General features: G+C 45.7%; 1 protein-coding gene across 2 annotated transcripts; it reads left to right on the top strand.

Annotated features, from left to right (window-relative positions):
• Window positions 1-1,158: 1,158 nt before the first annotated feature.
• On the top strand, window positions 1,159-10,357 carry KRT26 (keratin 26). 2 transcript variants are annotated; one of them, XM_084748839.1, is made up of 8 exons: window positions 1,159-1,676; window positions 2,581-2,663; window positions 3,892-4,048; window positions 4,162-4,323; window positions 4,416-4,541; window positions 5,202-5,419; window positions 7,616-7,671; window positions 9,326-10,357. In XM_084748839.1, exons 1-8 carry the CDS (start codon window positions 1,239-1,241, stop codon window positions 9,475-9,477), a joined length of 1,392 nt encoding a protein of 463 aa, XP_084604965.1. In that variant the 5' UTR covers window positions 1,159-1,238; the 3' UTR covers window positions 9,478-10,357. The 2 variants fall into 2 exon arrangements, with proteins under 2 accessions (XP_084604965.1, XP_084604964.1); XM_084748838.1 differs by having other exon boundaries at window positions 7,613-7,671.
• Window positions 10,358-13,506: the final 3,149 nt, after the last annotated feature.

The following is a 13,506-nucleotide window of genomic DNA, read 5'->3' as shown; positions in this document are numbered from 1 at the left end:
TGAGATGCTGCTATCTCAAAACAAAAAAAAATTTTAAAGGAAAACAATTTGAAGTCTCAGTAGGTTAGTTGGGTTGGTGTTCTACTCCAAAAAAAAAAAAATCTCAGCAGGCACAGCAGCATTTATCTGAGGAACCAGCCTTCAGGTAGCTGAGGGAGGCGAACTGGAGTTCAAAAGCCGGCCTTGGCCACATGAGACCCGTTCCAAATGATCAACCAAAAAAGGAAGAAAATCTCGGTACAAACCCCCACACACACACCAACACCGCATGGTTATGAACTTTAGCAAAGCCGATAAGCAAGCTATTATAGAACTTCTGCCATTCATCATCGTCAACTTATTACAAAAAAAATAAATAAATAAAAGGGCATGGGACTGGAGAGACAGCTCCGTAAGTAAAGAGTTTGCCGTGCAAGTATGAAAACAGGAGTTAGGTTCCCCAGGGGCCTGGGCACATGCTTGCCCTCCCAGCACTGGGGAGGCAGAGACACGCAGCTCCTGGGGCTCCCTAGCCAGCAAGCCTAACGTACTACACAAGCTGCAAACCAAAAAGACCCTACTTCAAAAAACAAACAAGGTGGATGGGGGAACAACACCTAAAGCTGCCCTCTGGCATGCGCGCGCACACACACATCTGCACATGCAAACACCCATGAATATACATGTATGTGCACATGTTAAATTCAGGAATCCTTACTGGCATAAGATCATTACACATGGTGGGGGAGGGTCCTGTCAAGAAAGGAAATGCTTGATAAAAATGGGGTCCATTGAGATATTCCTATGCATTTCTACACCACAGGTAACAAACATTTTTAATGTGAATTCTTTGGTATGTGGGCTGGGGCCGGGGTGCTTCACCCTCCAACCTTTCAGGGGTCAAAAGGACATAAACTCTCATCTTGGTAACACAAGGGATCTTTCCTCTCTGTCATCTGTGGGGCTGTGATTTCGCGTTACTAACACTGCAAGGCTATGAATTAGGATCACTGTCTCTGGCACCTTTTTCATATATAAAATAATATCCTTGAGGCACCTTGCCACCTACTGGACACTGTTAAAAATCGCCCGATTATGAACAACAGCAATTAGCATACGGATAATGTTTTATTACAGATCGGCGTAGCTGAGATTGAACCCTATAAAAGCCAGTGGAGCTGTCACCCCGTGGTATACATAAACTTTGGCTTTGCGCCTCTCTGGGGGAAGAAGGTCGCTCGCTGGGCTGTGCTGTCGCCATGTCTTTTCGGTTCTCTGGGGGATCCAGGGTCTGTTCCCGGGCTGGATCTGTCAGGCTGTCCAGGGGAGGAGCAGGCTTTGTGGCCGGGAATGTGTGTGTGGGGCCTGGAGCAGAAGGCAGCTTTGCTTGCACCCTTGGTGGCCTCTCTTCTGGAGGAAGCTTTGGCAACGGCACTGAGGGGCCAGGACGGGGAAATAGCATTGGTTTCCTTAGCAACGAGCCCGGCCTCTTCTCTGGGAATGAGAAGGTGACCATGCAGAACCTCAATGACCGGCTGGCATCGTATCTGAACCACGTGAGTGCTCTGGAGGAGGCCAATGCTGACCTGGAGAAGAAGATCGAAGGCTGGTATGAGAAATACGGGCCCGGCCGGGGCCGTGGAGTTGAACATGACTACAGCAGGTATTTCTCAGTCATCGAGGATTTGAAACGACAGGTAAGAAATGCAGATTCCCATCCTGTGGTTAGAGGCATTGGGGGGCGGGGGTGGGCACAACTAAAAGCAAAGGGGAACCTTAAAAGTATTTAGCAGTGACGCGTGGTGGCACACGTCAGTCATCACAGCGACTCTAGAGGCTGAGACGGGAGGATCCACAAGGCCGAGGCTGGCCTGGGAACTTAGAAATCCTATCTCAATTAAAAAAATAAAAAAATAAAAAAAAGCTAGAAATATAATAGTAGATTTTTTTCCCAGCATGCCTGTGACTCTGTTTAATCTCCAATAACATAAACTATCTCAATTAGTTAATTAATTCATTTCAAATGTACTTAGCAAGTTTATGGGGCATGGAATTTGCTTACTCTTTGGTCTTGGAGTTGAGGGTGGCACTGGACAATTAAAGAAAAAAAAGTAAAGCCAAACAGCGAAAGAAAAGTAGCTTCAAAAATCAAGATAATTGAGCCAGGCAGGCGTGGCTGTACACTCCTGTAATCCCAGCCACTCCAGGGGCTGAAGTAAGGGGATGACAACTTGCAGGGCAGCCTGGGTAATGTAATGAGAGTCTGTCTCAGCTGGGATGTACTTCACTAGCAGAGAGTTGGCCCTGCATGTGCCAGGCTCTAGGCTCAATGCCCAGGCCCACAAGGATGTTGCATTAATTTTTTTATTTGATATTTGACTCATTCTTTTTGATGAGTAACAGTGAAGTTCTCTGTGGGCCTCCTTATTATCTGAATAAAATAATGGGGCTTTTTATTGTTTTTGTGTAATATGCTAGGCAAGAGCTCTACCGTTGAGTTACACCCCAAAACCAGCTTCTTTGAATATCCTAAGATCCTAATGCAAGTGCCTGAGACAGATTCACACTGACCTTGCAGTGTCCTTTGGCTGTCCCGTTTAGATTGTTTCCATGACCACCTGCAACGCCAACCTTATTCTTCAAAATGACAATGCCAGACTCACAGCTGACGACTTCAAGATGAAGTAGGTGAAAGCAAAGCAATTATTAACAATGCCTATCTTTTGCTTTTGAAACTGTGTGTGTGTGTGTGTGTGTGTGTGTGTGTGTGTGTGTGTTTTATGTGTGTGGCTGTTTTGCCTGCATATATGTCTGTGCATGACCTGTGCCTGGTACCTTTGGAGGCCTGAAGAGAGCATTGTATCCACTGAAACCAAAATCACAGACAGTTCTGAGCACCCCCCACCCCCCCCACACCCACCTCCCCGCATGTGGGTGCTGGGAATCAAACCCAGGTCCTCTGGAAGAGCAGCCCATGCTCTTAACCACTGAGCCATCTCTCCAGCCCTCCAACCTGAGCTGTTTTAATGATGCCATTCCATTCTAGATCAACAAAGTAGAGCTTAATACATCCTTATAAAAAGATCTGTCATATTATATTTTAAATCTGACTCATTTTGTTCTGACACATAGCTGGGTGGCAAAGATCAACTGTAAAGAAATAACACCTGTAAAATAATGCATTTAAAGGGGCTGTCATGGCAGCAAAGGGTTTGCCTCAAAAAGCAAAAGGATGAGGGCCTACCTGAGTTTAGACATCCATGTAAAAGAAGGGGACAGCAGTACACATCTGTCATTCCAGTGCTGGTGAGATGGAGACCACCACGTGGTGGTAGCCTGCACCTTTAATCCCAGCACTTGGGAGGCAGAGGCAGGAGGATCTCTATGAGTTGGAGGCCAGCCTGGTCTACAAAATGAGTTCCAGGACAACCAGAGCTACTCAGAGGGACCCTGTAACAAAAAAAACTACAGAGGAGGGAAGAGAGGGAGGGAGGGAGGGAGGGAGGGAGGGAGGGAGGGAGGGAGGGAGGGAGGGAGGGAGGAAAGGAGGGAGGAAGGGAGGGAGGGAGGGAGGGAGGGGAGCTTGCTGCCCAGCCAGTCTGGGCAATTGCTGAGCTCCAGGTTCAGTGAGAGATCCTGTCTCAAAAAAGAAGGTGAAGAGTTATTGAGAAAAGCACCCAGGATTGCCCTCTGACCTCCACATGTGACCACATGAACATGCAAACACATACACATAAAAAAATAATACTTATAAACTAATAGGTATCTCAAACTATCTTAATAGTTTGCCATTGCAAGAAGCCTCAGAAATACATACAGAACCCGAACACCCTTCCGGTCGGCATATAGCGTGCCTTTACAAACTGTGCCCGCCTGCAATCACAATTCCAAACCGCCTTCACACCCTTTAAGGTATGAAAATGAGCTTGCTCTGCACCAGAGTGTTGAGGCTGACACCAACGGTCTTCGAAGAGTGTTGGACGAGCTGACACTTTCTACAGCTGATCTGGAGATACAGCGTGAGGCTCTGAGCGAGGAGCTGACGTACCTCCAAAAGAACCATGAGGAGGTAAGGACGCCTGCAAAACAGCCTTGCCCGCCGATTTCCTTCTTCGGCTTCATATGAGAATGTGAACGTCAATCAAAACCCTCCCCTGGGTACTAATGCTTAGCCCTTTCCAGGAAATGGGAGCCCTGCAGAACGCGTCAGGGGGGAACATCAACGTGGAGATGAACGCCGCCCCAGGCGTGGATCTAACCGCCATGCTGAACAACATGAGGGCGGAATATGAAGATCTGGCTGAACAGAACCGAAAAGATGCAGAGGCCTGCTTTAGAGAGAAGGTGCATCTACGGCAGGTGACGTGGGAGGGGGGTCGTTTGGTAAACAGCCAAGCTGGGCTGCTGACCCTTCCCTTTTGGCAATTCCTCTTCAGAGCGCAGCGCTGCAGCAGCAGATTTCGGATGACGCGGGAGCAGCCACGGCGGCCAGAAACGAGCTAATGGAACTGAAACGCAATCTGCAGACCCTGGAGATAGAACTGCAATCCCTCATGGCGATGGTACGTGACAACTGAACCCCGAAGGTGTGCACCAGCATGCTTTGCACTACTGCGGCAAAACAGGCCAGGCAGGATATTTTGTAAAGAAAGGGGGCGTTGCTTACTCACGATTTTGGAGGCTGCAAACCCAAGTGGCCCGGTGTCAACTGTGGCAAAGCCCTCCCTGGCTACATCGTCGTCGTTTCATGGCAAGTGTCATCATGACAGAAGTTTGAGCTTCGTGAGACAGAGCACAGGAAGGCACCACGCTCACCAGTTTTAAAACAACTAGTGTCTGACTAGAACTTAAATCAATTTACTCCCAGAGCAGTGTCCTTGATGACTTAACCTCTCACTAGCCCGCCCTCCCCAGCTTCTCCTCCTCCTCCTTCTCCTCCTCCTCCTCCTCCTCTTCCTCCTCCTCCTCCTCCTCTTCCTCCTCCTCTTCTTCTTCCTCCTCTTCTTCTTCCTCCTCGTCCTCCTCCTTCCCTTCTTCCTCCTCCTCCTCTTCCTCCTCCTCCTCCTTCAAATGGGGAGGCAGGTTTCAAAACGGAGTTTCTGTGTAACAGCCCTGGCTGTCTTGGACCCGCTTTGTAGACCAGGCTGGCCTTGACCTCACAGAGAACTGGGATTAAAGGCATGCGCCTTTCTTGCTCATTGAAGGCCCTGCTTTTCTTTCAGAAACAGTCCTACGAGAGTTCGCTGGCTGAGACCGAAGGGAATTACTATGCTCAGCTACAGCACATCCAGGAGCAGATCGTGGCGCGAGAGGAGCGGCTGCAGCAGATCCGGACAGAGACGGAAGGCCAGAAGCTGGAGCACGAGCAGCTGCTCGGCATCAAGACGTGTCTCGAGAAGGAGATTGACACGTACTGCAACTTACTAGACGGAGAGGAACGGTGAGTACTAACGCGCGAGGCAGCTAGCTTCGTGGTGACCAGGTCCTTACGTGTGCTTGTTATACATGGTACATATTACATAAGTACATTATGTGCTTACTGCAGAAGCATAGCAAAGCAAACATGGCATATGTAGTACATGTTCTATTACGTTGTAGTATATAGCATACATAGTACATCCTAGATTTCTTCACATGTATGTGTATATATATATATATACATGTATATTCAGTTATATACACTATTGCATCCAATGAAATTAAAACAGAAACTTAAAAGTGAAAGCTCAAGGGTTTCTTTTAGCTTGAGCGTTGTGGTAGTTGTTGTTGTTGATGATGATGATAATGATGATGATGAAGAAGAGGAGGAGGAGGAAGATGATTTCTAAGACAGTATCTCATTATGTGGTCCAGACCCTGAACTCTGATTTTCCTGCCTCAACCTCCTGAGTACTGGGATTATAAACGTGGACCACACATGCAGCCTAGAAATCAAAGATCTAAGTATAGAAAAATTTGCATGAATAATGATATAAAGGGCAGTTAAATACAAAATACTTGGTCATTCTAGTACTCTGGTCCAAGGAAAAATTTGCTTTCTTTTATGTTTATGTTTAAGTGAATTTTTTTAATAACTCAACCTATTTTATTACTTCACTAGTTATCCCACACATACCCTCTGTCCAGGCTCAGAACGATAACTGAGAATACCTCACTGCATTAGTGGTAAAGCAGTGAGTGCAGCTACCTCCTGAGAAGAGGTCACTAGAGACATCAGAGTTACTTTGCCAAGACCCCAAAAGCCCCAAAACTGCAGTCGTGGGTGTGAATCACATCCTCAGTGAGTTTGAACACACAATTAAACCTCCTTGAACCACGGTTACCTTTTTGGTAAAGTTGTGACTACAGCAAAGCCACACACTGTTCTCAGCCACAGCACCTCACCATGCAGATGGAGCGCCTTGGCAGACGGAGGCTGACGCTCAAAACTCAGTCATCGGTGGCTGCTACTAAGTCCTTGCCCGTGTTCACACTGAATCGCTGTCTTCTGCAGTCTCCAAGGCCAGGGGAGCCCTTCTCAGCCTCTTCTTTTTATATTATGGTTGTTCTGTTTTGTTTTCAGTACATGCCAACCACAGTTCCCCTCCCTCCATTCCTCCCAGTCCCCCCGCCCCCACTCCGCACTTCCCTCTCTCCCAAAGATCCACTCCTTCTCCATTTCCTTTCAGAAAATAGCAGGCTTCCAAGGGATATCCATCAAGCACGGCGTAACAAGATACAATATCACCAGGCAGAAACCCCTCATATCAAGGCTGGTGGTATCGTGGTGAACATAGCTGCCTTCCAGACTATTCTAAGGAGAAGCCAACAGTGATGGCTCCCTCCTCAGTATTTGGAGGCCACTCATTCCTCACTTAATGTACCTTTCAGGCAATGTTAAACATGAGTTTTTACATGAGTGTGTTGTCTTTTCTTTTTTAAGGTTTATTTATTATGCATACAATGTTTTGCCAGCATGTACGCCCCCATGCCAGAAGACGGCACCAGATCTCACTATAGGTGGTTGTGAGCCACCATGTGGTGGCTGGGAATTGAACTCAGGACCTTTGGAAGAGCAGGCAGTGCTCTTAACCTCTGAGCCAATCTCTCCAGCCGCGTGTGTTGTCTTTCTAAAACTATAAACTGCTGTGTTTCTTAGGCCTCTGTTTTTGCACAGCACCTACTCCACCCCTCAGAGCAGGGACTGAACTGTTGAAAAGTCAGAAGACAAGCTTCGGGTGGCCACGTTGCTGGATGAAAGAGACGCTATTCAGCCATAAACACCCATTTCGTCTCTTTTCATTATGCTGACATCACAAAATGCTTATTAACGTCCCTTTAAAATAAAATAATTTAAAACTTACTGAAACTGGAACTCCAAAATGATTATTTCTGGAGCTAGAAAGATGGCGCAGAAGTTTTTTTTAAAAAACCAGTTCAATTCCCAACAGATGGTTGGCAATCATCTGGAACTCTAGACCCAGAAGATCTAATGCCCTCTTCTGACCTTCACTGGCACCTACATGTATGTGGAGATTCATACATGCACATAAATAAAACTAAAAGTAATTTTTAAAAACTTATTTCCAATTTACAATCATTCATGAGCTTCTAATTGAAAGAAAAATATAATAACGTGTTCTTCTCTTCACAGAAGAGGTGAATCCACAAGTTCTAAACCAAAGGACAGCAGACCTGTAAATGAAGTCAATGGTATGGAAGGGATTTTAACTAGTGTAATGTTGAGTGTGCGCACGCATGCTGTGTGTGTGTGTGTGTGTGTGTGTGTGTGTGTGTGTGTGTGTGTAGAACAAAGATCAACCTTAAGTGTCTTTCTCAGATGCTCCCCACCTTATTCTTTTGAGATAGTCTCTCACTAGTCTGGAATGTTTCAATCAGGTCAGGCTGGCTGGTCAGTGAACACCCAAGCATCCTCTTGTGTCTGCTTTCCCAGAGCTGGGATTACAAGTGTGCATTGCCATGCCTGGCTTTTGTGCACGGGTGCTGGGAATTGGACTCAGTTCCTCAGGATTCCACAGCAAGAACATCAGCCACTGAGCCATCTCCCCAGCCCTGGGGGGGGGGGGGTGAGCCAGAACCCTTCAGCTCTATTAAATGTGCTGCCTAAACCAGGAATGGTGGCGCGCTCCTTTAATCCCAGCACTTGGCAGGCAGAGGCAGGCAGATCGCTGTGAGTTCGAAGCCAGCCTGGTCTACAAAGTGAGTCCAGGACAGCCAAGGCTACACAGAGAAACCCTGTCTTGAAAAAAGAAATGAGCTGCTTGTTAACTGAAAATTTAAGTTTAGATCTAGTAAATGAACCAGTGAGGTCATTGTGGCTTTACTTACTTTTTGTTTATTTATTTATTTTACCTAAAGTTTTGCTATGTAACTGTCCCGGAACTCATAGTCTTTTTTCCTGGGGTTACAGGTGTGCACCACCATATCCACCTGACAGTTCCCTAATATTTATATCATATACCCTTGTATAACATAGATGTTCAAATTATAAAATGACTGTTGTGAAGAATGAATCTTCCAATGTCTTTACTGCACAGAATGCATTATTTTTCAATTTTACTATTTATATTTTTGGTTGTGAGCCTAGCCTTCAACAGATGAGCCATCTCTCCAGCCCCAGTTCTACTACTTAATGAAAGAGCTTATTTTAAATCAGTAAAATAAGACAGGCTGGTGTTTGAAGAAGGCAGTAGCCTGGCCTGGTACTTCAGGCCTATAATCCCAAGTACGCGGGAGGCTGTAGCAGGAGGTTAGCAAATTCTAGACTTGTCCGAATCACAAAGTGAGTTGAAAACCAGTTTGAGAGATGTAATGGGACTCTGTCTCAAAGGGTGAAATGAGGGATGGACAAGCAGGTAAGAAATAGAGCCCTAGTCTAGGATGCTTTGAGTGTCAGGGCTCAACCTCCAGTTCCAAAAGGGAAAGCAGAAAGTGGGGAGGATACGGGGAAGGGGGGAGGGAGGGAGGGAGAGAAGGAGGGGGGAGGGAGGAGGGGAGGGAGGGGAGAAAAGAAGAAAGGGGGGAGAGAGGGGGGGAAAGAGGGCAGTGGTTGTTCCCAGACTTACATTTCTTTACCTGATGTCTAGACTGTTTTAATATATGTTTCCTTTGTGCTCTCAAGCACCCACTGAGCAAAGAGAGAGAGAGAGAGAGAGAGAGAGAGAGAGAGAGAGAGAGAGAGATATCCTGAGTCTTGCTAAGCACTGACTCCAAACATAGCATTGTATCTCAATTTCCTCCAAACTTTCAAAAAAAAAAAAGCAGTTTTTAAATACACACCTACCATTGACAAAGTGCCTTTCCCCTGTTGAGACTGACCACTGTGCTTTCCGTAACTTCATTTTAGACTCCGCAGGAGAAACATTTGTCCGAACAATGGTTGAAGAGCTAGATCAGCTTGGCAACCTGCTTTCCCTGAGAGTGCACTCCGTAGAAGAAAAATCCTCCAAGATCAGCAACATCACCATGGAGCAGCGGGTGCCTTCCAAAGCCTCGTAATGACAGATCACTCACCAAACAAAATACTGCCTCTGCGAAAACCCCATTGGTCAAGAAACCCAACCACGTTATTCATGCATGTTCAAAAAAAGTCAAAGCACTAGATTCAGATTTCCTTTTCTTTCTCTTCTCACACTGTCATGAGCAACACAGACAGGGGAGGCGCCAGGACCCTTGACTTTGACAGAGAAAAAGAATTCCACAGATAGACGGTATGAAGTAGAGTTGGAGATTTGCTTTTTAAAAAAAAAGGGGGCCTTTTTAACCTCGATCTGAAGCATGGGGGTCCATAGCGAGGTATTCGGGGCACGGGCGAGATGGTACCTGAGCATCAGTGCGGGCTTCTCCAGAGAGAGTCAAGCTTAAATGTCTTTATGAAAGGTATATATAGAAAGCCAGTGCCTCTCAAGCTATGTCTCTTAACGTTTACAAGAAATGCCCCTTTCGTGTTTCTTTAATGTGGCTTGATAGGTGAAGCCTATAATGAGGTTAAACCTTTAAGAAAATTCCTTCGGTAAACAAGGCTGTAGGATGGATTGATGGGGGGTTATTGTTTAGATGTAGGAGTGAGGAGGGAGTGTCCCAAATGCAGGATGATATATGCTGCTGGTCCTCAGTATGATTTAACTTGACAGTATCTTTGGAGAAAGTTGGCATTTGGCTTCATCAGGATTTCTGAAGCTTCTAGCCTTTTCTCAGGAGAAGAGTCGGGTCAGATTCTGGGATCCTGTCCTTTCCATGTCACTGTAATGTCCCTACGTGTCTACCCTGCCCCAGTGCTTTTGTGGGCCCTTCCAAGGAATGGGACAATCTTGATAGCTTTTGGTTTTACTCTGTGAACCTTTGGCCGTTTCATAAAGAGCTCTTCTGTTGCAAATTATTTTATATATATATATATCTGCTTCTTTTCCATTTCCACAGCTGATCCCTCACATGACTATGCCAAGGACGCACTAAGAAAGCACTGTGCAGTTCACCTCACAGTCACATTTGCCTCAATAACAGTTGAAAACTGAAACAGCACTTAGCCCTAACCTCGGGCCACAGACCCCAGTTGACTATGGAAATGACCTATTTGGTCTTCTATGGGTGTCGAAGTGAATAGATCCATTGGTCACTATGGCTTGCTCACTCTTCTGATAGTTGGATGGATGCCTAGGGAATGGTTTTGAGTTGGAACCTGATTATCTCTTCTTCCACTTTGTAATGCATACATCTTCCCCTCCCCCCAACCCCATGGTGATGAGTAAAGCCAACCTAGACCTGCCCCACCCAAGCAGGACAGGGCTCCTGAAGCTTCCTGACATCCTCTGCACACAAGACCATGCTTGACACTGTGCAGTGGGCAGCCATTTACAAAGAAACCACAACTCTTGTCAAAGTGAGGAGAATAAACATCCACACAGTGCTCGGCCGTAAATGGAACATCTATATCTCCCGCGCACATGCGCGCGCGCGCGCGCACACACACACACACACACACACACACACACACACACACACACACTGACCCAAAGTTCAGGGAACATCTCAGAAGAGAGGAAAGGGCTCTAAGAGTCAAAGGTCATGGAGGACCAGACTGAAACAATGTCCTCTGGACATGACAGGACCACTATACCCATGAATTCACAGAAGCTATGGTTACCATCAAGCCAGTCAACAAACATAAACGAAACAGGAAGAGGCTCACAAGCCCCCACCCTCAGCTAAGGCGATACTGACAGTCTGTGGCTTCCAGGAGTAGGACAGTCAGATTTCTTTTGCAGGGGGTGTAAGCCCTCTTGGTAGACCATTCTCCCGTGGGTGGCTCCACACCCATGTGTATATGAGCAGCACAAATCGGATGGGGGAAGAGGGCATGAAGTGGGGAGGGGCTGGAACATGGATCTTGGAGGAGTTATGGGAAGAAGGGGGTGGGATATGAACAAAGTGTAGTGTGTGCGTGTAAAAAATTCTCAAAGAATTAAAAAATAATGAAAATAATTTAAAAATGATAATATTATGGCTGGCACGATATTCTTCTGGGGAAGTGCAGCCAGGGTTGAAAAACACTAGAATAGGGCCAGGCATGGTGGCGCACGCCTTTAATCTCAGCACTAGGCGGGCAGAGGCAGGTGGGTCACTGTGAGTTCGAGGCCAGCCTGGTCTACAAATCGAGTCCAGGATAGGTAAGGCTACACAGAGAAATCCTGTCTCAAAAAGAAAAAAAAGAAAAAGAAAAAGAAAAAGACTAGAATATTCATTTAAAGACATTTTCCCTCTTGTGGCCAAGTGAAGCAGACAGCAATGCAATATCCTGTTTCTTCAGCATGCGTGGCAGCCATCACTGAAGGGATTTTAGCAACCTGGAGTAGACGCAACATGGAATTCAGAACAGAAGTGCTCAGTCCTCCAAGGGTACAGTTCTGTCTTGACGGCTGGATTGTTTTGGTTTTGTTTGTTTGGTTGGTTGGTTGGTTGGTTGGTTGGTTTATTTTTTTTTTCTGGTTCCCATGTAACGTAATTGACTCCAACACGTAGACAGTTTCTTAGGATGTTGACATAGTTGATTGTTGCCTTGGCAGAATCTTTTGTCATGAATGGTGCCAACCATGATGGTCAAAGCTATAATTTCAGAGTATGGGTTACACTAAGTCAGGTTAGGAATGTTACTGAGTGCACAGCCACAGCGGCAACAGCTTGTGTCTATCAAGTGTGAGTAAGTATACTTCAAACACATTAACCAATTGGTTCTTGTTAAACATTACCGAGCTCAATGTTTTATCTTTAGTTTATATATATATGAGAAAACAGCTACTCAAAGAGATCAAGGAATTTCCCAAGAGCTACACAGGTAGTATGCAGTGGTTATTAGATTCAAATCCAAATCTTCTCCTCACCAGAGTGACCAGAGTCCTTGCATTTATCTCTAGAGGAGCAGAACTAACAGAATGAGCCCACGTTCAGAGAGAGTTTATTCGAAGAGGGTAAGAACCCAGTAGCTACTTAGTCCAAGACGCTGGGTGCCTCAGCAGTCCCAGGGTGCTGTTGCAAGACTGGAAGAATCCTAGAGAGATGCTGGTCTTCAATTCATGTCGGAGGGCCAAAAGAACTGGGTTCTGATATCAGCAAAGGACAGTGACAGCAGGAGGAGCAAACGCTGTAGGAGCAACAGGGAGAGAGATGCACTAGCCAGCAAGAGGCAAAGGCAAGCAGGCAAAAAGCAACAGTTTTTTGCAGAGCTTCTCCTCTTACTTCCCTTCTCGTCCACCATATTAGTTAACTCTTGCCGCTGGATGCCTGCCCCACTGAGGCTGCAGTGTCCCTCGTTATGTATGCTTTCTTACTCTCATTCTGACTATAAAGTCACATCGAGGCTGGGTCCTAGAAATTTGGAAAGTAGAGACACATGCTCGGCTCTCTCAAGGAACATGCTAAACTTAACTATTTTGAAATCACAGCACTGGACTCTTCTTTATCCTATGCCTGTCAGGAATCTCGTGATGCCTCCTTAATCTCAATAGTGTTTCTTTTCTTTCCAAGAATAATTACCGATTTCAAATGTGTTCAGCTTTTCTTTCCTAAGCAGACAGAGAAGCTTGCCTCTGTGGCACAAATTTATAACTAAAGCAAACATAAACTAGTACACCAAACTGCTTGCTTCTAAAGAATACACATTCTCCTTATGAAGACAAGAAAGTTTAACTAGTCTTCCTTGTTTCCAGAAAGTCATTATTGAGAGAGAGAGGAGAGAGAGAGAGAGAGAGAGAGAGAGAGAGAGAGAGAGAGAGAGAGAGAGAATAAGAAAAAAAAAAGTAAAAGTCTCACCAATACAAAATTTTCACTGGACATTCATTCTTCCAACTTTGTAATGTTTTTATTTATTCTTGGAGAATTTCATACCTTACAATTTTGTCATGTTATTACTCCAACCCCCAGATCTTCCCCCCACTCCCTGCCTTGCTAGTATTAACAGTGAATTAACAATAACATGACAGAGAATCCACAACAGGCAGATCAAAGTAAAGCCACAATACAGCAATAGATAAG

This window comes from Acomys minous, assembly GCF_964271855.1.
Source record: "Acomys minous genome assembly, chromosome: 12".
Taxonomy (NCBI): domain Eukaryota; kingdom Metazoa; phylum Chordata; class Mammalia; order Rodentia; family Muridae; genus Acomys; species Acomys minous.
This window is presented reverse-complemented; position numbering and strand designations above follow the sequence as displayed.

Coding starts and splice junctions, on each gene's coding strand:
- KRT26 (XM_084748838.1), top strand. CDS start 1,239: ATGTCTTTTCGGTTCTCTGGGGGATCCAGGGTCTGTTCCCGGGCTGGA. Junction 5,420..7,612: donor TTACTAGACGGAGAGGAACG/GTGAGTACTAAC, acceptor TTCTCTTCACAG/AAGAGGTGAATCCACAAGTT. Junction 7,672..9,325: donor ACCTGTAAATGAAGTCAATG/GTATGGAAGGGA, acceptor ACTTCATTTTAG/ACTCCGCAGGAGAAACATTT.